This window comes from Aethina tumida, chromosome 6 (genome assembly GCF_024364675.1).
Source record: "Aethina tumida isolate Nest 87 chromosome 6, icAetTumi1.1, whole genome shotgun sequence".
In the NCBI taxonomy this organism is placed as follows: Eukaryota; Metazoa; Arthropoda; class Insecta; order Coleoptera; family Nitidulidae; genus Aethina; species Aethina tumida.
In genome coordinates, this window is record NC_065440.1 from 12,740,666 (window position 1) to 12,767,814 (window position 27,149).

Below are 27,149 nucleotides of genomic sequence, written 5' to 3' on the forward strand. Positions count from 1 at the left end.
TGGGCTTGACCAGAAGATGACAAAAAAAAACAACAGAACCGTACATGGAAGCAGAAGAAACGAGAGTTTCACTTTCACGTGCCGCCGGCACGTTCCTGTTTCGGTCGTGACGCGTTCGGTACTATTTTTTTTTTTATTTGATCGAATCGCAGGAACATTGGGAAAGATTGTGTTGCCGCAATGTGGCGTGTGTTTGGCAATTTATGGCGAATTTTACGATCGTCGATGTGCAATTTTAATGGATGCATACGGTTACTTTGTTTTTGAGGCGTTGTTGAAACTTTGATTCGTGTAATTTTGGCTGAACAATGGAGTACTGTTAATGGAACGCATGAATGTGGTCAGTAGTCAAGCGTGGCAGCTATATAAATATTTTTAAAAATTCTCTCAGCAAAATATTTAACATATTATACAATTACAGCTTATAGAGACCTGTAATCATTGCTTCTTGTTTGGGTTTAGCTATTGTCGAAGAGATGGCAGTACAAATGCATATTTTTTTATTATATATATTAATACTTGGTTTAAAATTGTAAATTTTAATGAAACCCATCAAATTTAAAATTTCTTAACTTATTAATTCAAATTTCAAGGTTAATAATGGACTAATAAAACAATTATTTAAAATATATAGTTTTAAAAACAAAGCACAAACTGTAAACTAAGATATCACAACATTATGCTTATTATTTTAAAAAGTAAACACATTCTCAACATACAATTAAACAATTTTTAATGGCTATATTAATGAACTATTAAGTAAAGTTTCACTCTAATATAAACATTAAATTACCATTTTTATTATAACTATTTGACTAATTAGGTGAAAGAAATTTAAACATATATTAAAAAACAATAATAATATTGGTGATAAAATAAAAATAAATATGAAAATGTGTTAAATAATAAAATAATTTTTAAACGACTTTAAAATTTATAAATAAAACTTTTTTGTTTTATTGTAAGCTAAAATAACTTTAGAAATCCCCTTCTAAATTACGTTTAATGTTGTAAAGTACACAATTATCTGCTGCATAATTTAAATAATAAGCCTATTCGTTACAACAATAAATAATAATAAATTAAAATTACCACTAAATTACTCTCTAACGTTAACAAGACAACTTTTACCAACAAAAACTCTCGTTTAACTTCCATTACCCAAGCCATAGTTAATCTCATCAAAATTACGATTAAATTGCCACCGTCACTTAAATTATTTAACACAAATTAACCCCTTGCACATTTCACCCCAATAACCATCTGCCGAAGTCCCACACACCTTTATCGATCCACTTTACAAGGTTTGAACATTAACGTCAGCACTTTTTAATTTAATAAAACACAGAACGATGTAATGGTCGGTGAATCCCGCATTTTATTATCGGGCGGCTTTTGTGCGGGCGCCTTTTTAATATCCGCACTATAGACCTCCATTCGGGGTGTCAAAGGTCGCGTTGTTTGAGGAAACGAGTTAAAAGACTAGTCTGACGTGTTTATGGAACAATGTGGACTTGTTTTTACTTGCACTTGTCGTCTGTGTTGTTTTATGTTTAGAAATTTTCAAAAGGAGCACGATAATCATGTTACAGATTTCTGTAATTATCGATAATAATCATATACATACAAGAAGCAAATATTACAGGTTTCTATATTAATTTGTCAACAAAATCTTGTTCATAATTGAGTTTTTGATAAATTTCTTTGATGTATATTAATTTCGAAGATTTAAAAATATCATAGATTTAATGAAAATTAGACTCAAATGTAAAATATTTCTGTGCCAAATAAAACATTAAATTATATTTTATTTATTTTATTAAATTTACTTGTTTGACCAACCAACAAATGAAAGTATCAAATAAATAGTTTCCTATTTTTGGAGACACCTCTTGAATAATATGAGACAATTTTATAACTCTCGATTATAAGTTCAAAAACATGTTTCGACGATAACAATGTACAAAGGAGAAGCAAATATTACAGGTTTCTATATTGATTTGTCAACAAAATCTTGTTCAAAATTAAATATTTAATAAATATCTTTAATTCATATTAATTTTGAAGGTTTAAAAATGTCAAAAATTTAATGAAAATTAGACTCTAAAGTAAAATATTTCTGTGACAAATAAGACATTAAATTATATTTTATTTATTTTATTAAATTTTCTTGTTTGACCAACCAACAAATGAAAGAATCAAATAAATCGTTTCCTATTTTTGGAGACACCAGTTGAATAATAAGAGACAACTTTATAACTCTCGATTACAAATTCAAATACATATTTCGACGATCACCATATACAAAAGAGAAGCAAATATTACAGGTTTCTATACTGATTTGTCAACAATATCTTGTTCAAAATTGAATTTTTAGTAAATTTATTTGATTTATACTAATTTTTTAAGTTTACTAATATCAAAAATGAAATGAAAATTAAACTCTATAATAAAATATTTCTCAGAAGAAATAAAACATTAAATTATATTTTATTTATTTTATGAAATTTCCTTGTTTGACCAACCAACAAATGAACGAACCAAATAAATCGTTTACCATTTTAGGCGACACAAATTGATTAATATCGGACTGCTTTATAACTCTCCATTATAAATTCAAATACATTTTTTTCTAACATTGTTTCAATTGATCGCATTAAACGCTGTCCATATCCTGTTGCAAATGGAACGATTAAAAACGATCGGTTTCCTAAAACGAACCGAGGAAACCGTAAGGAAATCGCCAAGGCGAAAATTTCGCTCGCGAATCGTACAGGATGAAAAAAAAAGAAAAAAATGTGTGAAGGTTTGTGTACGCCGAAGTGGGCGAGGATTTGAATGGCGATCCGCACAAAGGATATTTGTGTTTATGTCACTATTTACACATAACGTGTGGGCCGCAAATATGTAATAGTTCGAGTTCGATTCGAGTCATTGGGGGGAACACTAAATTTAGACCATCACGCACCGTCTTGTAATTGGTGATGATGGTTTTTTGGTTGTTCCCGTATCTTCGCATCGTTCAAAGACGAAAATAAACTAATTGTAAATCAACTCGTGGGCAAAGAACACTTCCGAAAAAGGACGACTTCCTTCCAGTACGTAAATCACGTCGGCGAATCGTACAGGTCGAATGGCAAACTGGCTGAATCGTCGGAATTAAAGGAAACGAAGTCTTATAGAACGACGAAGGATTTGTGTTGCGTTTAATGGGGACAATTTGGCGACGATCCAAGGCGACTGTTTTAATGCCATTAGTCGTAATTGGTTTACAATTAGACAAGCCGTTAATTGGTGCATCTTTTTTATTTCAAGGAAAGCAAAACTAGTGCTTTTATTCTTTATTCTGTTGGCATTTTTAAGTGTTGCAAGCTTTGCATTTTTAAATGGTTTGGCAATTATGCACACCCCATTCAAATTTTAGTTTCCTATTCCATTGATCAATTGATCAACATAAAACCAATTACCATTTTTAACTAGTAAATATTTTATTCTCATTGCCTTCACAACATGTATTTTTTGGTTTAATCTTATTTATATCACGCAAGCATATAATAATATTAATTAAATGGTTATTTTTGTTCCTTCATTCTTACTATAAATAATAAACCTTTACTGTTGGACTTCAACACTGTTATTACAGTACTCTTTTTGTTGTTTTGTTCCAAGAAGGTTGTATAAAAAATAAATTTATATAATTAAAATTAATATTGATAATTACATAACCTTTTTATCAAATCTTTAACTGATGTTTCTAGAAGTTTATTATTTATAGCAGACAATTAATATATCTTCTTCAGCAATTGCTGCAAATAAAATTACTGTATATTAACATAAATTTATTATTGGTATTTCTATATTATGTTGAATTAATAAAGATACAATAGTAAAATATTTAGTTCGTTTCTTCATTACTACTATAAATAATTAAATTATAACCTATTTTAACTTACAGAGGTTTAAAATTGTTGCTTCAATCAATTAATTAAAATAATATTAATAATAAACATTCTTTACTTCTTTAATTGCATTTAATACTTATGAATTTTAGTTACTATCATTTCAATATTATATTCATTTGTTTTATTTCTGAAAGATTTCATATTATTTATACCATCCAATTAATATCATTAATAAAATATGTTGCTTGTTTTTGTGATTCTAAGATATTTATTGAAACTTTTTCAGTATTTTATTGTTTTTCTTTTTATTTTCAGGTTTAATATATAACTAATTTATATAAGTAATTAAATTCTAATTAAATTAAAAAGTCTTCTTCATTACTGCTACAACTAATCATACCTTTATAAATTTAAAGTTGATATTTTAATATTGTTTATTATTTTGATTCTATAAGGTTTTACCATTATTTATACCGTGGGATTAATAAAGATAGTAAAATATTTGGTTTGTTTCTTCATTAATACTAAATATAATTAAATTATAGTCTACTTTATCTTTCAGATGTTTAAAATTGTTGTTTTAATATTGCTTTTCTTCTTTTGGCTTGTGTAAGTTGTAAAAACAATTAATTTATTCAATTAAACTGATATTAATAATAAATATTCTTTTCTTCTTCAGTATTTATGTTAGAAATAATAGTATTGCATTTAACACTTATGAATTTCAGTTATAATCATTTCAATATTATATTCATTTGTTTTATTTCTGAAAGATTTCATATTACTTATACCATCCAATTAATATCATTAATAAAATATGTTGTTAGTTTTTGCTTTTTCTTTACTACAATAAATAAGTAAACTTTACTCAAATGTGATTCTAAGATATTTATTAGATTTTTTTCAGTATTTTATTGTTTTTTTTTATTTTCAGGTTTAATATATAACTAATTTATATAAGTAATCAAATTCTAATTAAATTAAAAAGTCTTCTTCATTACTGCTACAACTAATCATACCTTTATAAATTAAAAGTTAATATTTTAATATTGTTTATATTTATTTTGATTCTATAAGGTTTTACCATTATTTATACCGTGGAATTAATAAAGATAGTAAAATATTTGGTTTGTTTCTTCATTAATACTAAATATAATTAAATTATAGTCTACTTTATCTTTCAGAGGTTTAAAATTGTTGTTTTAATATTGCTTTTCTTCTTTTGGCTTGTGTAAGTTGTAAAAATAATTAATTTATTCAATTAAACTGATATTAATAATAAATATTCTTTTCTTCTTCAGTATTTATGTTAGAAATAATAGTATTGCATTTAACACTTATGAATTTCAGTTATAATCATTTCAATATTATATTCATTTGTTTTATTTCTGAAAGATTTCATATTACTTATACCATCCAATTAATATCATTAATAAAATATGTTGTTAGTTTTCGCTTCTTCTTTACTACAATAAATAAGTAAACTTTACTCAAATGTGATTCTAAGATATTTATTGGAACTTTTTCAGTATTTTATTGTTTTTTTTTATTTTCAGGTTTAATATATAACTAATTTATATAAGTAATCAAATTCTAATTAAATTAAAAAGTCTTCTTCATTACTGCTACAACTAATCATACCTTTATAAATTAAAAGTTAATATTTTAATATTGTTTATATTTATTTTGATTCTATAAGGTTTTACCATTATTTATACCGTGGAATTAATAAAGATAGTAAAATATTTGGTTTGTTTCTTCATTAATACTAAATATAATTAAATTATAGTCTACTTTATCTTTCAGAGGTTTAAAATTGTTGTTTTAATATTGCTTTTCTTCTTTTGGCTTGTGTAAGTTGTAAAAATAATTAATTTATTCAATTAAACTGATATTAATAATAAATATTCTTTTCTTCTTCAGTATTTATGTTAGAAATAATAGTATTGCATTTAACACTTATGAATTTCAGTTATAATCATTTCAATATTATATTCATTTGTTTTATTTCTGAAAGATTTCATATTACTTATACCATCCAATTAATATCATTAATAAAATATGTTGTTAGTTTTCGCTTCTTCTTTACTACAATAAATAAGTAAACTTTACTCAAATGTGATTCTAAGATATTTATTGGAACTTTTTCAGTATTTTATTGTTTTTCTTTTTATTTTCAGGTTTAATATATAACTAATTTATATAAGTAATTAAATTCTAATTAAATTAAAAAGTCTTCATTACTGCTACAACTAATCATACCTTTATAAATTTAAAGTTGATATTTTAATATTGTTTATATTTATTTTGATTCTAGAAGATTTTACCATTATTTATACCGTGGAATTAATAAAGATAGTAAAATATTTGGTTTGTTTCTTCATTAATACTAAATATAATTAAATTATAGTCTACTTTATCTTTCAGAGGTTTAAAATTGTTGTTTTAATACTGCTTTTCTTCTTTTGGCTTGTGTAAGTTGTAAAAACAATTAATTTATTCAATTAAACTGATATTAATAATAAATATTCTTTTCTTCTTCAGTATTTATGTTAGAAATAATAGTATTGCATTTAACACTTATGAATTTCAGTTATAATCATTTCAATATTATATTCATTTGTTTTATTTCTGAAAGATTTCATATTACTTATACCATCCAATTAATATCATTAATAAAATATGTTGTTAGTTTTCGCTTCTTCTTTACTACAATAAATAAGTAAACTTTACTCAAATGTGATTCTAAGATATTTATTGGAACTTTTTCAGTATTTTATTGTTTTTCTTTTTATTTTCAGGTTTAATATATAACTAATTTATATAAGTAATTAAATTCTAATTAAATTAAAAAGTCTTCATTACTGCTACAACTAATCATACCTTTATAAATTTAAAGTTGATATTTTAATATTGTTTATATTTATTTTGATTCTAGAAGATTTTACCATTATTTATACCGTGGAATTAATAAAGATAGTAAAATATTTGGTTTGTTTCTTCATTAATACTAAATATAATTAAATTATAGTCTACTTTATCTTTCAGAGGTTTAAAATTGTTGTTTTAATACTGCTTTTCTTCTTTTGGCTTGTGTAAGTTGTAAAAACAATTAATTTATTCAATTAAACTGATATTAATAATAAATATTCTTTTCTTCTTCAGTATTTATGTTAGAAATAATAGTATTGCATTTAACACTTATGAATTTCAGTTATAATCATTTCAATATTATATTCATTTGTTTTATTTCTGAAAGATTTCATATTACTTATACCATCCAATTAATATCATTAATAAAATATGTTGTTAGTTTTTGCTTTTTCTTTACTACAATAAATAAGTAAACTTTACTCAGATGTGATTCTAAGATATTTATTAGAATTTTTTCAGTATTTAATTGTTTTTCTTTTTATTTTTAGGTTTAATATATAATTAATTTATACAAGTAATTAAATTCTAATTAAATATTTGTCTTCTTCACTACTGCTACAACTAATCATACCTTTATAAATTTAAAATTAATATTTTAATACTGTTTATATTTATTTTGATTCCATAAGGTTTTACCATTATTTATACCGTAGAATTAATAAAAATAGTAAAATATTTGGTTTGTTTCTTCATTACTACTAAATATAATTAAATTATAGTCTACTTTATCTTTCAGAGGTTTAAAATTGTTGTTTCAATATTGCAATTCTTCTTTTGGCTTGTGTAAGTTGTAAAAACAATTAATTTATTCAATTAAACTGATATTAATAATAAATATTCTTTTCTTTTTCAGTATTTATGCTACAAATAATAGTATTGCATTTAACACTTATGAATTTCAGTTATGATCATTTCAATATTATATTCAATTGTTTTATTTCTGAAAGATTTCATATTATTTATACCATCCAATTAATATCATTAATAAAATATGTTGTTAGTTTTTGCTTCTTCTTTACTACAATAAATAAGTAAACTTTACTCAGATGTGATTCTAAGATATTTATTAGAATTTTTCGAGTATTATTTTATTTTTCTTTTTATTTTCAGGTTTAATATATAATTAATTTATATAATAATTAAATTCTAATTAAGTATTTGTCTTCTTCATTACTGCTACAAGTAATCATACCTTTATAAAATTAATGTTTTCATTTAATTTATAGATTTTACCATTATTTATATAAACAACTATTTTAATATTTTTTACTTTATTTCTAAAAATGTTTATCATTATTTATATCAGATAATTAATAAAATATTTGTTTTTGGTTCTTCATTCCTGCTGCATGAACATTTCCTGTGTGTTAACTGTATGAATTTAACATTGTTATTTCGATATTGTTTTCCTTTGTTTTATTTTCAAAAAGATTTTACCATTATTCATAATATATCAGTAATATAATGGTTGTATACAAATGTACCAATAAATATTAATAAAATTTAATAATAATTAATTTTAATATTGTCATTTCTTTCAATTATATTAAGTTTTATTTAATTATGAACATCACTATTAATTTCTTTTTCAGCTTCTTCAAGAATGGAACTTGAACTTTATAAATCGTTTATAATCTAAAATAATGAGCAATCAAAATGTTTGTACTATTAACAATTGATTATAATTAATTTCTACAATCGATGTTTTTTATTGCTGGACTTATATAGTAATAAAAAAAACCCATAAAAAACAATCTATTAAACTTTTAACCCAAACTGATCCTACCTGATGCATCCTGCCAGTATTCAATCAGCAGGAATATTAATCCACAATACACAAAAAAAAAATAATAATAATAAAAACAAAAAACCAGCACCGGCTCAACCACCGAAACGCACCCACGCAAAACCCGATCGCATCGCGGCCAACTGAAACGTGTACGCACCGACTGGCGTGTGCGTGAACCGCCTCGTGCAGCGGCGGCAAGGTGCAAACTGACGTCACCGCGATTAATCGGCGGCAGGTAAACGCGCCGCGTCGATCCCCACCAATCCTTGGCAGCAGCAGCGGTCAGGGAATGTGTGTGAGTGCGTCCGTTCTTCGGCCGCCGACGTGGGAAATGACTCTTGGTATGCGCTCGGAATGGCTGGCTCAGATGGAGAAACGTGTCTTGGGGTCCTGTGGTCTTTGGAATTAGAATGTGGTTCGTTCCTTCGAAGGAAGCATTTGAAATGGGCAATTACTAAGGATTGGCACTTGGAACCCCCCTGAAACGAGTTGGAAGCGTGGTTTGGTTTCAGAAAGGTGTAAAGATATTGAAGACCTATCTCCTTTTCAAAAATCCAATAAGTTGACTGTGCCAAAGGATTATTTCAATCCTTCAGTCAAATAGAAGATTCATTGCTTAATAAAAGGCGCAACAACATACGTTTTTAAGCTAAAATTCTGTTGATTAATGATTTTTTGATGTTGAAACTTATGGTCTTTGGAAAACTGTCTAAAAAGTGAACTTTATGTTTACACGAAGTAACTGTATGTAAAGTTTGTTCAATTCTCTCAAGTCAACATACCAAAAATTAATTCAAGAAGTAAGTACAGTTCTTCACACATATGTATATACTCAAAGATCTCTCAGGATGAATTGGGGGCATCCGTGAAGGTACTAAATGTCTTCAGAAGTCTAGAAGATTATTAACTTTTTTTAAAATATTTAAAAGGTTATAAGTTCTTCCAAACAGTTTCCAATTCCTCCACCATCCTTTCAAGATTAGGAATTTAAATATAGTAAAGCTTTATGTAGAATGTAATCTAAGAGTGAGTATTTTAGACAACTAAAGAGCTTCCAATTTACAAAAATATTTTACATTTTCAAGAAGTAACTTTTAAAACAGTCTGTCCAGTTTCAATAAGTTAACACATCAAAAATTCATTAAAAGAGTACAGTTCTTCACACATGTAGATACTAGAAGATCCCTCAGGATAAATTGGAGGCATCTGTGAAGATTCTAAAGGTCTTCAGAAGTCTAGAAGATTATTAACTTTTTTTAAAATATTTAAAAGGTTATAAGTTCTTCCAAACAGTTTCCAATTCCTCCACCATCCTTTCAAGATTAGGAATTTAAATATAGTAAAACTTTAGGTAGAATGTAATATAAGAGTGAGTATTTTAGACAACTAAAGAGCTTCCAATTTACAAAAATATTTTACATTTTCAAGAAGTAACTTTTAAAACAGTCTGTCCAGTTCCAATAAGTTAACACATCAAAAAATTCATTAAAAGAGTACAGTTCTTCACACATGTAGATACTAGAAGATCCCTCAGGATAAATTGGAGGCATCTGTGAAGATTCTAAAGGTCTTCAGAAGTCTAGAAGATTATTAACTTTTTTTAAAATATTTAAAAGGTTATAAGTTCTTCCAAACAGTTTCCAATTCCTCCACCATCCTTTCAAGATTAGGAACTTAAATATAGTAAATCTTTATGTAGAATGTAATCTAAGAGTGAGTATTTTAGACAACTAAAGAGCTTCCAATTTACAAACATATTTTACATTTTCAAGAAGTAACTTTTAAAACAGTCTGTCCAGTTTCAATAAGTTAACACATCAAAAATTCATTAAAAGAGTACAGTTCTTCACACATGTAGATACTAGAAGATCCCTCAGGATAAATTGGAGGCATCTGTGAAGATTCTAAAGGTCTTCAGAAGTCTAGAAGATTATTAACTTTTTTTAAAATATTTAAAAGGTTATAAGTTCTTCCAAACATTTTCCAATTCCTCCACCATCCTTTCAAGATTAGGAATTTAAATATAGTAAAACTTTAGGTAGAATGTAATCTAAGAGTGAGTATTTTAGACAACTAAAGAGCTTCCAATTTACAAACATATTTTACATTTTCAAGAAGTAACTTTTAAAACAGTCTGTCCAGTTCCAATAAGTTAACACATCAAAAATTCATTGAAAGAGTACAGTTCTTCACATATGTAGATACTAGAAGATCCCTCAGGATAAATTGGAGGCATCTGCGAAGATTCTAAAGGTCTTCAGAAGTCTAGAAGATTATTAACTTTTTTTAAAATATTTAAAAGGTTATAAGTTCTTCCAAACTGTTTCCAATTCCTCCACCATCCTTTCAAGATTAGGAATTTAAATATACTAAAGCTTTATATAGAATGTAATCTAAGAGTGAGTATTTTAGACAACTAAAGAGCTTCCAATTTACAAAAATATTTTACATTTTCAAGAAGTAACTTTTAAAACAGTCTGTCCAGTTCAAATAAGTTAACACATCAAAAATTCATTGAAAGAGTACAGTTCTTCACACATATGTAGATACTCGAAGATCCCTCAAGATAAATTGGAGGCATCTATGAAGATTCTGAAGGTCTTCAGAAGTCTAGAAGATTATAAACTTTTTTTAAAATATTTAAAAGGTTATAAGTTCTTCCAAACAGTTTCCAATTCCTCCTCCATCCTTTCAAGATTAGGAATTTAAATAGAGTAAAGCTTTATGTAGAATGTAATCTAAGAGTGAGTATTTTAGACAACTAAAGAGCTTCCAATTTAAAAAAAAATATTTTACATTTTCAGGAACTAACTTTTAAAACAGTCTGTCCAGTTCCAATAAGTTAACACATCAAAAATTCATTGAAAGAGTACAGTTCTTTAAACAAACACGTCCACATGCACAAGGGTCTTTCGCAACCGACACAAAAAGACATCAAATAGGCGCGTTACCAGACGACCAAACCACCGTTACGAGCTGCCAGTAAACCACACACGCCAGTACGAATTTTCGAAGGAGTCATTGTTCTGCTGTTGTGTAACCACACTATATTCTTTCAAAACGTTTATGCGTTTTTCTTTTATTACTATTTGTCTTCATAGATATGCATGGCGTAAGCGAGAGTGTCTTGGACGTTTCCTCTTCACGTCACGTTTCGGCCGTTTAAGGCTGCTTTTGCGTCGCGAATGCATTTTTTTTTTTTTACCGAGATCGATTTTATTCGTTCACGCATAATTATTGTTATGGAAAACAATGGGAATGTTAATGTGTTTAGTGGGCGACAAATGATTTCATTATTCTAATGGTTTATTGTCTCCACGAAAATTTTTGGTCTAATGTAATATAATAAAACAATTGAAATATAAAGTCAACATAGAAATCTTTCCTATTTTAGACTTTCTAGTGCAGTGTTTTAATAGTTTTGACCGATTTTTATTTGGCTTTTCAAAATTAATCTTCCTGGTACAACTTTTTAAAAGTTACTAATTTTTATTCAGTTTTTAAAAATTACAGTTTCTAGAACAATGTATTAAATATAAAATATCAGAGTAAAATAAGCATTTCTTTTCGCATTTTTCAGTTCTATTTACTCCTTTTGGCTTTCTTGACATCTTTTTATTACCAGCAGAATTTCGTTCCTTTGCATTTGTAGTGGAGATTTCTTCCAAGCTTTGTAGTTGGGACTGGGCTAAGTTTCTGTTAATATCAGTTTTTTTAGGTCTTCCACGTAATTTGCAATGTTGAATTATCTTATCTAAGTCAAAACTTTGATTCTCGTTCAAGACTGCCACATTTTCTTCACCTTCATTATCATTTTCAACTTCAGCAGGTCCTTGAGTTCTTAGATTCTTGCCAGATTATTTGGAACATTGTCCATTGCAACCTCTTCCCGCAGTACATTTCCAGATAGTAAAGTTGTTGATGTGACAGTTGGTTCCTTAACGACAGATGAAGTCTGAGTGACATATAGGTATGTGTCACATTTCCCATTGACCGAAGATAGATAATTTCGTAATAAACAGTCCATATCAGAAAGTGGGTTAAAATTTGAAACCTAATTTTAACCATTCCTTACTGGTTTCTTACTTAAGCTTTTCTTTTCGCATTTTTCAGTTCCATTTACCCCTTTTGGCTTCCTTGACACCTTTTTATTACCAGCAGAATTTCGTTCCTTTACATTTGTAATAGAGATTTCTTCCAAGCTTTGTAGTTGGGATTGGGCTAAGTTCCTGTTAATATCAGTTTTTTTAGGTCTTCCACGTAATTTGCAATGTTGTATTATCTTATCTAAGTCAAAACTTTGATTCTCGTCCAAGACTGCCACATTTTCTTCACCTTCATTATCATTTTCAACTTCAGCAGGTCCTCGAGTTCTTAGATTCTTGCCACATTATTTTGAACATTGTTCATTGCAACCTCTTCCCGCAGTACATTTCCAGATAGTGAAGTTGTTGATGTGACAGTTGGTTTATTAACGACAGATGAAGTCTGAGTGACATATAGGTATGTGTCACATTTCCCATTGACCGAAGATAGATAATTTCGTAATAAACAGTCCATATCAGAAAGTGGGTTAAAGTTTGAAACCTAATTTTAACCATTCCTTACTGGTTTCTTACTTAAGCTTTTCTTTTCGCATTTTTCACTTCCATTTACCCCTTTTGGCTTCCTTGACACCTTTTTATTACCAGCAGAATTTCGTTCCTTTACATTTGTAATAGAGATTTCTTCCAAGCTTTGTATTTGGGATTGGGCTAAGTTCCTGTTAATATCAGTTTTTTTACGTCTTCCACGTAATTTGCAATGTTGTATTATCTTATCTAAGTCAAAACATTGATTCTCGTCCAAGACTGCCACATTTTCTTCACCTTCATTATCATTTTCAACTTCAGCAGGTCCTTGAGTTCTTAGATTCTTGCCAGATTATTTGGAACATTGTTCATTGCAACCTCTTCCCGCTGTACATTTCCAGATAGTGCAGTTGTTGATGTGACAGTTGGTTTATTAACGACAAATGAAGTTTGAGTGACATATAGGTATGTGTCCCATTTTCCATTGGCCGAAGATATATAATTTCGTAATAAACTGTCTATATAAGAAAGTGGGTTAAAGTTTGAAACCTAATTTTAATCATTCCTTACTGGTTTCTTACTTAAGCTTTTCTTTTCGCATTTTCCAGTTCCATTTACTCTTCTTGGCTTCCTTGACACCATTTTATTACCAGCAGAATTTCGTCCCTTTGCATTTGTAGTGGAGATTTCTTCCAAGCTTTGTAGTTGGGACTGGGCTAAGTTTCTGTTAATATCAGTTTTTTTAGGTCTTCCACGTAACTTGCAATGTTGAATTATCTTATCTAAGTCAAAACTTTGATTCTCGTCCAAGACTGCCACATTTTCTTCACCTTCATTATCATTTTCAACTTCAGCAGGTCCTTGAGTTCTTAGATTCTTGCCAGATTATTTTGAACATTGTACATTGCAACCTCTTCCCGCAGTACATTTCCAGATAGTGCAGTTGTTGATGTGACAGTTGGTTTATTAACGACAAATGAAGTTTGAGTGACATATAGGTATGTGTCCCATTTTCCATTGGCCGAAGATATATAATTTCGTAATAAACGTCTATATAAGAAAGTGGGTTAAAGTTTGAAACCTAATTTTAATCATTCCTTACTGGTTTCTTACTTAAGCTTTTCTTTTCGCATTTTCCAGTTCCATTTACTCTTCTTGGCTTCCTTGACACCATTTTATTAGCATCAGAATTTCGTTCCTTTGCATTTGTAGTGGAGATTTCTTCCAAGCTTTGTAGTTGGGACTGGGCTAAGTTTCTGTTAATATCAGTTTTTTTAGGTCTTCCACGTAACTTGCAATGTTGAATTATCTTATCTAAGTCAAAACTTTGATTCTCGTCCAAGACTGCCACATTTTCTTCACCTTCATTATCATTTTCAACTTCAGCAGGTCCTTGAGTTCTTAGATTCTTGCCAGATTATTTGGAACATTGTCCATTGCAACCTCTTCCCGCAGTACATTTCCAGATAGTAAAGTTGTTGATGTGACAGTTGGTTCCTTAACGACAGATGAAGTCTGAGTGACATATAGGTATGTGTCACATTTCCCATTGACCGAAGATAGATAATTTCGTAATAAACAGTCCATATCAGAAAGTGGGTTAAAGTTTGAAACCTAATTTTAACCATTCCTTACTGGTTTCTTACTTAAGCTTTTCTTTTCGCATTTTTCAGTTCCATTTACCCCTTTTGGCTTCCTTGACACCTTTTTATTACCAGCAGAATTTCGTTCCTTTACATTTGTAATAGAGATTTCTTCCAAGCTTTGTAGTTGGGATTGGGCTAAGTTCCTGTTAATATCAGTTTTTTTAGGTCTTCCACGTAATTTCCAATGTTGTATTATCTTATCTAAGTCAAAACATTGATTCTCGTCCAAGACTGCCACATTTTCTTCACCTTCATTATCATTTTCAACTTCAGCAGATCCTTGAGTTCTTAGATTCTTGCCAGATTATTTGGAACATTGTTCATTGCAACCTCTTCCCGCTGTACATTTCCAGATAGTGCAGTTGTTGATGTGACAGTTGGTTTATTAACGACAAATGAAGTTTGAGTGACATATAGGTATGTGTCCCATTTTCCATTGGCCGAAGATATATAATTTCGTAATAAACTGTCTATATAAGAAAGTGGGTTAAAGTTTGAAACCTAATTTTAACCATTCCTTACTGGTTTCTTACTTAAGCTTTTCTTTTCGCATTTTCCAGTTCCATTTACTCTTCTTGGCTTCCTTGACACCATTTTATTACCAGCAGAATTTCGTTCTTTTAGATTTGTAGTGGAGATTTCTTCCAAGCTTTGTAGTTGGAACTGGGCTAAGTTCCTGTTAATATCAGTTTTTTAGGTCTTCCACGTAATTTGCAATGTTGTATTATCTTATCTAAGTCAAAACTTTGATTCTCGTCCAAGACTGCCACATTTTCTTCACCTTCATTATCATTTTCAACTTCAGCAGGTCCTCGAGTTCTTAGATTCTTGCCACATTATTTTGAACATTGTTCATTGCAACCTCTTCCCGCAGTAGATTTCCAGATAGTGAAGTTGTTGATGTGACAGTTGGTTTATTAACGACAGATGAAGTCTGAGTGACATATAGGTATGTGTCACATTTCCCATTGACCGAAGATAGATAATTTCGTAATAAACAGTCCATATCAGAAAGTGAGTTAAAGTTTGAAACCTAATTTTAACCATTCCTTACTGGTTTCTTACTTAAGCTTTTCTTTTCGCATTTTTCAGTTCCATTTACTCCTTTTGGCTTCCTTGACATCTTTTTATTACCAGCAGAATTTCGTTCCTTTGCATTTGTAGTGGAGATTTCTTCCAAGCTTTGTAGTTGGGACTGGGCTAAGTTTCTGTTAATATCAGTTTTTTTAGGTCTTCCACGTAATTTGCAATGTTGAATTATCTTATCTAAGTCAAAACTTTGATTCTCGTTCAAGACTGCCACATTTTCTTCACCTGCATTATCATTTTCAACTTCAGCAGATCCTTGAGTTCTTAGATTCTTGCCAGATTATTTGGAACATTGTTCATTGCAACCTCTTCCCGCTGTACATTTCCAGATAGTGCAGTTGTTGATGTGACAGTTGGTTTATTAACGACAAATGAAGTTTGAGTGACATATAGGTATGTGTCCCATTTTCCATTGGCCGAAGATATATAATTTCGTAATAAACTGTCTATATAAGAAAGTGGGTTAAAGTTTGAAACCTAATTTTAACCATTCCTTACTGGTTTCTTACTTAAGCTTTTCTTTTCGCATTTTCCAGTTCCATTTTCTCTTCTTGGCTTCCTTGACACCATTTTATTACCAGCAGAATTTCGTTCCTTTGCATTTGTAGTGGAGATTTCTTCCAAGCTTTGTAGTTGGGATTGGGCTAAGTTTCTGTTAATATCAGTTTTTTTAGGTCTTCCACGTAATTTGCAATGTTGTATTATCTTATCTAAGTCAAAACTTTGATTCTCGTCCAAGATTGCCACATTTTCTTCACCTTCATTATCATTTTCAACTTCAGCAGGTGCTTGAGTTCTTAGATTCTTGCCAGATTATTTGGAACATTGTTCATTGCAACCTCTTCCCGCAGTACATTTCCAGATAGTGAAGTTGTTGATGTGACAGTTGGTTTATTAACGACAGATGAAGTTTGAGTGACATATAGGTATGTGTCACATTTCCCATTGGCCGAAGATATATAATTTCGCAATAAACTGTCCATATCAGAAAGTGGGTTAAAGTTTGAAACCTAATTTTAACCATTCCTTACTGGTTTCTTACTTAAGCTTTTCTTTTCGCATTTTTCAGTTCCATTTACCCCTTTTGGCTTCCTTGACACCTTTTTATTACCAGCAGAATTTCGTTCCTTTACATTTGTAATAGAGATTTCTTCCAAGCTTTGTAGTTGGGATTGGGCTAAGTTCCTGTTAATATCAGTTTTTTTAGGTCTTCCACGTAATTTGCAATGTTGTATTATCTTATCTAAGTCAAAACATTGATTCTCGTCCAAGACTGCCACATTTTCTTCACCTTCATTATCATTTTCAACTTCAGCAGATCCTTGAGTTCTTAGATTCTTGCCAGATTATTTGGAACATTGTTCATTGCAACCTCTTCCCGCTGTACATTTCCAGATAGTGCAGTTGTTGATGTGACAGTTGGTTTATTAACGACAAATGAAGTTTGAGTGACATATAGGTATGTGTCCCATTTTCCATTGGCCGAAGATATATAATTTCGTAATAAACTGTCTATATAAGAAAGTGGGTTAAAGTTTGAAACCTAATTTTAACCATTCCTTACTGGTTTCTTACTTAAGCTTTTCTTTTCGCATTTTCCAGTTCCATTTACTCTTCTTGGCTTCCTTGACACCATTTTATTACCAGCAGAATTTCGTTCTTTTGGATTTGTAGTGGAGATTTCTTCCAAGCTTTGTAGTTGGAACTGGGCTAAGTTCCTGTTAATATCAGTTTTTTTAGGTCTTCCACGTAATTTGCAATGTTGTATTATCTTATCTAAGTCAAAACTTTGATTCTCGTCCGAGACTGCCACATTTTCTTCACCTTCATTATCATTTTCAACTTCAGCAGGTCCTCGAGTTCTTAGATTCTTGCCACATTATTTTGAACATTGTTCATTGCAACCTCTTCCCGCAGTACATTTCCAGATAGTAAAGTTGTTGATGTGACAGTTGGTTCCTTAACGACAGATGAAGTCTGAGTGACATATAGGTATGTGTCACATTTCCCATTGACCGAAGATAGATAATTTCGTAATAAACAGTCCATATCAGAAAGTGGGTTAAAGTTTGAAACCTAATTTTAACCATTCCTTACTGGTTTCTTACTTAAGCTTTTCTTTTCGCATTTTTCAGTTCCATTTACCCCTTTTGGCTTCCTTGACACCTTTTTATTACCAGCAGAATTTCGTTCCTTTACATTTGTAATAGAGATTTCTTCCAAGCTTTGTAGTTGGGATTGGGCTAAGTTCCTGTTAATATCAGTTTTTTTAGGTCTTCCACGTAATTTGCAATGTTGTATTATCTTATCTAAGTCAAAACATTGATTCTCGTCCAAGACTGCCACATTTTCTTCACCTTCATTATCATTTTCAACTTCAGCAGGTCCTTGAGTTCTTAGATTCTTGCCAGATTATTTGGAACATTGTTCATTGCAACCTCTTCCCGCTGTACATTTCCAGATAGTGCAGTTGTTGATGTGACAGTTGGTTTATTAACGACAAATGAAGTTTGAGTGACATATAGGTATGTGTCCCATTTCCCATTGGCCGAAGATATATAATTTCGTAATAAACTGTCTATATCAGAAAGTGGGTTAAAGTTTGAAACCTAATTTTAACCATTCCTTACTGGTTTCTTACTTAAGCTTTTCTCTTCGCATTTTCCAGTTCCATTTACTCCTCTTGGCTTTCTTGACATCTTTTTATTACCAGCAGAATTTCGTTCCTTTACATTTGTAGTGAAGATTTCTTCCAAGCTTTGTAGTTGGGATTGGGCTAAGTTCCTGTTAATATCAGTTTTTTTAGGTCTTCCAAGTAATTTGCAATGTTGAATTATCTTATCTAAGTCAAAACATTGATTCTCGTCCAAGGCTGACAGATTTTCTTTATCTTAATCATCATTTTCAACTTCAGCAGGCCCTGAGTTTCTTCGATTATTATCGTTAAAGTTAACCGCTGCAAAAAAAATTGTTTTAAAACTCTTCATACACCACCAAACTACTCTCCAACAGTTTTTACAAAGTGTATAATTTAAATCCATGACTGTCGTTGACATAATGAGTAATAAAAAAGTTGATCGAAGCCTAGAAAGAATAAGAACTCTAGAAATAGAAAAGCCCAATTTAGAAGTGATCAATAGGAACATCGCTGACGAAAATCATCACCTTGTGATGAAAAATGCGTACCTACGAAATTCTGCGGCGGTAAACTTGAACGCACCTTCTGATATGGACAGTAGATTACGAAATTATCTATCTTCAGTCAATGGGAATGTGACACATCCCTATATGTAACTCAAACTTCATCTGTCGTTAATGAACAAACTGTCACATCAATTGTTTTTAAAAATTAGAGTTTCTAGAGCAATATTTTAATAGTTCTGGCTAATTTTTCGTCAGCATTTAAAAATTAGAGTTTCTAGAACAATACCCCTCACCAATTTTACAACATTACTAATTATTTGAGTGTCCCTCTGTTAATTTAAGAGCAACAAAGTAAATTAGCTGAGAATGTGGACATCAAACCTTTGATCAGATCTCTGACAACAGTTCCAACGTGCAATACTCGTTTAAGATACAAGATAAAAACAGTGCGGTTCGTTCACACGTCCTAAAAGCTTTTCAAACAATCGAGACGCACACAACAGAACGACAGCCCGAATACAAATCGAACACCTTTATTTACAGTTACGTCTGTCGCGGAAACGTTTCAATTATGGCCAACGGATTTTGCTTTCGTCCGTCCCGTTTCCCGTCCTGGGGGCGATCGACTTTTACTTTTTTTTCCATTTAATGGTGGTTCACGATGCAACATCATCTCTACGGTTCAATTTTAAAATGTAAACGAAAATTGGGTCGTCTTAGTTTTCTTTTTTTTTTATTATTATTTTGAAGTCGATTTTCCAGGTCGGCCTGCTTACTTAGTGGAGTCGAGATTGGCCTGCAAATAAGCCGCAGTAATTCGTTCAGTTTTACATCATCCGGCGAAAACCTTTTAAGAAGATTAACAATATCGGAGAAATAAGTAATGGATCGTTTGGAAAATTGACCACAGATCGTGACTGCGATGCGCCGTTTAATCGGAGTTGCAAATTACCTGATCTAAACTACATTAAAATGATTAGTGCTAGATTCCACTTTAAATCGACCGGTCTAATTTTGGTCACAAAGTTGTGGGTTATTTTTGAATGACATCTACATTAAGCTAATTTTAAAGAATAAAATTAATAACATGAAATCTATAGAACATTATATAGTAAATTTACTCAGAATTGTATGTATAATTAGACAATCTAACAATATACGGTTTTTACATTTGAAATAACAACAAATTTGTGCCACTTCCTGTGAAAAACATTTTGAATTTTAAGCAGACATAACACGAAGATGTTCAGTATATGCCATTTATCTAAATTAATATACAAACTATCTAATTTAAGGGAAATAAATTATCAAATATGTAACAAAATAATTAATGCAAATGTTCAGTAAAATAATGATTTATTCCACACGTTTAAAAGAAAAGGTTGGTCCAAATTAATTTGTTTTTAATAAAATTATAAGCATTTGAAAAATCAATGAAAATAATTTGATATATTCTCCGAAAACAAAAATGTCATTAATTACCAGAGAAATTTTTTAAAATTTAGACATAAGAAATGATTAGAATAATCGAGAAAAAGTAATTTCTTATTTAATTATGTAAAAATATACAGGTTGATACATTTAAAATAAAATAGTTATTAATGTTTCACGTTTGCCTAATTTGCTCTTGTTTTACACAAATAATTTATTGAGAAATTTAAAAAAATGAGATGAATCTTTTAAATAATGTTCCAAGATTACAAAAATTTGAACCCACATATCAGCAAGTGCAATAATAAATAATAAAGATATGGGCTATTTTTGAATGACAGACACATTGAGTTAACTTTAAAGAAAAAAATTAATAACTTGAAACCTATTGACTTTAGGTATAGAACATTATATAACAAATTTACTCAGAATTGTATGTATAATTAGAAAATGTATAAATATACGGGGTGTCACATTTGAAGTAACAAAGTTAATGCCACTTTCTGTGAAAAGTATATTTTAATTTGAAGCAACCATAACACAAAGATATTCAGTATATGTCATTTATCTAAATTAATATACAAACTATCTAATTTAAGGGGAATAAATTATCAAAAAAATAACAAAATTCGAGAAATTCAATCAAAAATTTTTTGTTTATTATAAAATATAAAACAGTTTCTAATAATCTATGCAAATGTTCAGTAAAAGAATGATTTATTCCACACGTTTAAAAGAAAAGGTTGGTCCAAATTAATTTGTTTTTAATAAAATTATAAGCATTTGAAAAATCAATGAAAATAATTTGATATATTCTCCGAAAACAAAAATGTCATTAATTACCAGGGAAATTTTTTAAAATTTAGACATAAGAAATGATTAGAATAATCGAGAAAAAGTAATTTCTTATTTAATTATGTAAAAATATACAGGTTGATACATTTAAAATAAAATAGTTATTAATGTTTCAAGTTTGCCTAATTTGCCCTTGTTTTACACAAATAATTTATTGAGAAATTTAAAAAAATGAGATGAAACTTTTAAATAATGTTCCAAGATTACAAAAATTTGAACCCCCATATCAGCAAGTGCAATAATAAATAATAAAGATATGGGCTATTTTTGAATGACAGACAGACACATTGAGTTAACTTTAAAGAAAAAAATTAATAACTTGAAACCTATTGACTTTGGGTATAGAACATTATATGACAAATTTACTCAGAATTGTATGTATAATCAGAAAATGTATAAATATACGGGGTGTCACATCTGAAGTAACAAATGTTAATGCCACTTTCTGTGAAAATCATATTTTAATTTGAAGCAACCATAACACCAAGATGTTCAGTATATGCCATTTATCTAAATTAATATACAAACTATCTAATTTAAGGGGAATAAATTATTTAAAAAATAACAAAATTCGACAAATTCAATCAAAAATTTTTTGTTTATTATAAAATATAAAACAGTTCCTAATAATCTATGCAAATGTTCAGTAAAAGAATGATTTATTCCACACGTTTAAAAGAAAAGGTTGGTCCAAATTAATTTGTTTTTAATAAAATTATAAGCATTTGAAAAATCAATGAAAATAATTTGATATATTCTCCAAAAACAAAAATGTCAATAATTACCAGAGAAATTTTTTAAAATTTAGACATAAGAAATGATTAGAAGAATCGAGAAAATGTAATTTCTTATTTAATTATGTAAAAATAGACAGGTTGATACATTTAAAATAAAATAGTTATTAATGTTTCATGTTTGCCTAATTTGCCCTTGTTTAACACAAATAATTTATTGAGAAATTTAAAAAAATTAGATGAATCTTTTAAATAATGTTCCAAGATTACAAAAATTTGAACCCACATATCAGTAAGTGCAATAATAAGTAAGATATGGGCTATTTTTGAATGGCATACACATTGAGCTAATTTTAGAGAAAAAAATTAATAACTTGAAACCTATTGGCTTTAGGTATAGAACATTATATAACAAATTTACTCAGAATTGTATGTATAATTAGAAAATGTATAAATATACGGGGTGTCACATTTGAAGTAACAAAGTTAATGCCACTTTCTGTGAAAAGTATATTTTAATTTGAAGCAACCATAACACCAAGATGTTCAGTATATGTCATTTATCTAAATTAATATACAAACTATCTAATTTAAGGGGAATAAATTATCAAAAAAATAACAAAATTCGACAAATTCAATCAAAAATTTTTTGTTTATTATAAAATATAAAACAGTTCCTAATAATCTATGCAAATGTTCAGTAAAAGAATGATTTATTCCACACGTTTAAAAGAAAAGGTTGGTCCAAATTAATTTGTTTTTAATAAAATTATAAGCATTTGAAAAATCAATGAAAATAATTTGATATATTCTCCAAAAACAAAAATGTCAATAATTACCAGAGAAATTTTTTAAAATTTAGACATAAGAAATGATTAGAATAATCGAGAAAATGTAATTTCTTATTTAATTATGTAAAAATATACAGGTTGATACATTTAAAATAAAATAGTTATTAATGTTTCACGTTTGCCTAATTTGCTCTTGTTTTACACAAATAATTTATTGAGAAATTTAAAAAAATGAGATGAATCTTTTAAATAATGTTCCAAGATTACAAAAATTTGAACCCACATATCAGCAAGTGCAATAATAAGTAAGATATGGGCTATTTTTGAATGACATACACATTGAGATAATTTTAAAGAAAAAAATTAATAACTTGAAACCTATTGACTTTAGGTATAGAACATTATATAACAAATTTACTCAGAATTGTATGTATAATTAGAAAATGTATAAATATACGGGGTGTCACATTTGAAGTAACAAAGTTAATGCCACTTTCTGTGAAAAGTACATTTTAATTTTAATCAACCATAACAAGATATGTCATTTATCTAAATTAATTTTTCACTCCTAATAAAGTATAAAACCAGGACCAGAACAAGCTGTTGTAAACAACAACTAAATTAATAATAAACAATAGGCTATAGACTGTAGACAACCAAGCTTACACTAGCCTAGTGCATAAACAAGGAGCAAAGTACCCAAATATAAAAATGAGTTTATAATTATAGTTTATTATAGCCATTAACGGAATGGAAATTCACATCAATCAACAAATAATCCACGTAAACAAATACAATAATTAAAGTGCAACTCATGTGATTCATACAAGAAACAAAGAAAGTGCACCAAGGGCAACGACAGAAAAAAAAAATTGTACGAACGAGTGGGAGGAATTAGAACAAGAACTGAAACGTTCAAACAATTACACGTACACAAATAATAGCAACAATATTAATAATGAACTGGGACGAACTAAAGTCAAACCTGACTTAAACACAAAAACAGGTTTCTAGAACTAAAAATTAAACTAAAAAAAACGGTACTACCGCTAGTTTGGAACAGGTACCGTGAGTCATGCGAACACTCGCTGATATTTCAATTTTGTACTTACCCTGTTGGTGATGCGTTCCTCAGTTTTGCCCCGTTTGAGCGACGGCGCCCGAATCACCTTGCCTTCCATCCCGTCCATGTCGCACCACCGATATGAATCCGTTAGATTTTGTTGAATAATAATCACATTTTTAACAAACAACTGTATCACTATCACATATTAGTTTACGGGTGTCCTTAATGGTCCATCGGAGGCTGAAACAAATTGGTGTGTCAGTGTCTGGTTACCTTAGCCAAGATAAATGTAAATTGTAAAACAAATTGATTTCACTTTTTACTATTTCAGGACGTTATGCTTTGCTTTGGAAAGTTCACTGAAATCATCATTGAGTTTACGGATATATTTTAGATATATAAACGTGCAAGACCAAATACATTTATTTTTATCTCATTGTAAACCAAAGTGTTTTCCGGAATTAATATGTAAAACCTGTTTTAAAACGCCATAAAATACGAGTTATAAGTCAACGTTTATTTTAGTTTGGACATTATTTAAACAAACAGAAATATTAACCTTTTATTGATTGAATAAAAAGTACGCAAAAGGAGAGTCTCCCATAAAAACATCATTAAAGGAAAGTCTCTTTAGTCCCCCATTCTGTTTAAACATATCAAAACAACTTGAGAATTGAATAAATTGAATCTGTTAAAGGGAATTCTCACATAAATATAAAAAAAATATTCCTTCCATCTTACTGGAGATTTCCCTCACGTTTTTCCATTACATATGTATTTTGTAAATTAAAGTTTATTTCAGTTTTTTCATTGTTTCAACAATTGGAAATATTCACAACTTATTGATTGAATAAAAAGTGTATAGAGGGGGATTCCCCCATGAAAAGCACCTTAAAGAGTAAGATACAAGTCAACAATTATTTTAGTTGTGACATAATTTAAGTAAATGAAAATATTAACAACTTATTAATTGAATAAAATGTCTATTAAAAGGGATTCTCCCATAAAAGTAAAATAAAGCTATTCCTTGCACTTTGTAGAGGATTCCCCTTAAGTTTCTTCCCTTATACAGGTATTTTTGACTCAATGTAAATTAAGGTCTATTCCAGTTTCCCCCATGAAAAGCACCTTAAATAGTAAGTTACAAGTCAACAATAATCTAAAATTTTATGAATTTCAGATTTCATTTAAGTTTTATTAAAATCATCACAGAAACCAATTTTTGTATCGCTTGTTTATATATTTTTAATAAGTGTTTGCACTGCCATCTCGTGGACAATAATTGTATACAAACAGGAAAGCAAAAAATACAGATTTCTATATTGAATTGTTTTGTTTTAAATTTAATTTTTATGATTTTGATGGGAGTAATTCAACAGTTTACTAATTTAATTGCTCATATATATCAGACAAAATAATAAACAACAATTCAATAAAACTCAAGTTCAATTATAACAGGTATAAAAATTTCAAGTCAGTACCTTATTCCTTTCTTCATAATAAGTTTGTTGAATAACTGTAAAATATAAATTTTTTAACAATCTAAAATTTTATGAATTTTAGATTTCTTCTAAATTTTATTAAAATCATCACACAAACCAATTTTTGTATCGGTTGTTTATATATTTTTAACATGTGTTTGCACTGCCAATACAATAATTGTATACAAACAGGAAAGCAAAAAATACAGATTTCTATATTGACTTGTTTTGTTTCAAGAAATGGAAATATTAACAATTTATGGATTAAATAAAATTGTATAAAGGGGGTACACGTAAATTTAAGTTTATTTCAGTTTTTCATAGTTTCAACAAATGGCAATATTCACAACTTATTGATTGAATAAAAAGTGCATAGAGGGGGATTAAATAAAATAAAGTTATTCCTTGCATATTGTAGGGGATTCCCCTTATGTTTCTTCCTTTATACATGTATTTGTGACTCAATGTAAATTAAGGTTTGTTTCAGTTTTTACATTCTTTCAACAAATGGAAATATTAACATCTTATTGATTGAATAAAAAGTGCACAAAGGGGGATACCCCCATGAAAAAACACCATAAAGAGTAAGTTACAAGTCAACATTTATTTTAGTTTTGATATAACTTATGTAAATGAAAATTTACAACTTTTAAATTGTTTGTTAAAGGGCATTCCCCCCATAAAAATACAATAGTTATTCCTTGCATCTTGCAGGGGGTTCCCATTACGTTTCTCTCCTTATACATGTATTTCTGACTCAATATAAATTAAGGTTTACTGTAATTGTTTCATTGTTTCAACAAATGTAAATATTAACAACTTATTGAGTTAATAAAAGGTGCACAAAGGGGGATCCCACATGAAAAACACCATAATTAGTAAGTGACAAGTCAACATTTATTTTGAATAAAATGTCTGTTAAGGGGGATTCCCCTATAAAATTATAATAAGTTATTTCTTACATCTTATTCCCTTAAGTATCTTCCCTTATATATGTATTTTTGACTTAATCTAAATTAATTTTTATTTAAATTTTTGCATTGTTTTAAAAAATGGAACTATTAATAATACAAAAAACATCATTAATTAACAAAATATTGATTGAATAAAAGTTTGTTAAGGGGAATTCCCTCAGGAAAACATAATGAAAATATTTCTTGTACCTTGCAGGGGATTCCCCTTACGTTTCCTGCTTCACACAAGTATTTTTAACCCGTCGCAATTGAAACTGACAAAGCCTCTTTATAATTAGACACAAAATGTCGCACCGGTAACATTCTTGACCAAATCAAAATAGACGGACCGTGTTTCGGCACACCGAACAAAAAAAAAAATGGCATTAATTAAACGCGACAACGAAAAGGTCGGAAATCGGAGGTGCGAATGCTCGAATTCTAAGTAAAACAATGACGAGGCGTCCAAGTTCTGCGGTCTGCGGCCGCAGGTCAACGTATCGTCCGAGAAAAATCCTTTTGTCCGGATTCCGCGACGAAAATCAACTACTGGCGTAGGTAATCGTCGCCCATTTTACGGCGTAATTGCGACCGGACAATTTAGGGCAATTGCTTCTGATCGTCGGTCGATAAATTTTTATTGGCCGACAGTTTAAACAAGATACAGATGTTGCGTCCAATTTTTAACAGACGTACTTACTTTAATATTTAAGTGGCACTCACCGATTTAAAGGGATCACAACGAAATCGGAAACCACGTACC

At 29.2% G+C, this 27,149-nt stretch overlaps 1 protein-coding gene and 2 long non-coding RNA genes across 13 annotated transcripts in view; 1 reads left to right on the plus strand and 2 right to left on the minus strand.

The window, feature by feature from the left end:
* LOC109605430 (mitogen-activated protein kinase-binding protein 1) overlaps positions 1-27,149 on the minus strand; it is a 75,819-nt gene that overhangs the window by 43,213 nt on the left and 5,457 nt on the right. For 9 of the 11 annotated variants that reach the window (XR_007548438.1, XR_007548436.1, XR_007548437.1 and 6 more), the window contains exon 2: positions 23,999-24,192. Coding sequence is in view for 7 of the 11 variants with exons in the window: in XM_049968976.1 (XP_049824933.1) it covers positions 23,999-24,076 (78 nt within the window). In the remaining 4 variants the exon portion in view is untranslated. Of the gene's footprint in view, positions 1-8,622; positions 8,824-23,998; positions 24,193-27,149 lie in introns of those variants that run through there. The other 2 variants (XM_049968973.1, XM_049968971.1) reach the window with 1 other exon arrangement.
* Positions 12,451-18,397, minus strand: LOC126265954 (uncharacterized). Its single transcript, XR_007548439.1, has 5 exons — positions 18,289-18,397; positions 16,690-17,755; positions 15,876-16,156; positions 13,494-13,745; positions 12,451-12,960 (listed from the first exon to the last, which is right to left on the minus strand). It is a non-coding gene; the product is annotated as an uncharacterized LOC126265954 (long non-coding RNA).
* On the plus strand, positions 14,316-18,312 carry LOC126265955 (uncharacterized). Its single transcript, XR_007548440.1, has 3 exons — positions 14,316-15,007; positions 16,606-17,671; positions 18,205-18,312. It is a non-coding gene; the product is annotated as an uncharacterized LOC126265955 (long non-coding RNA).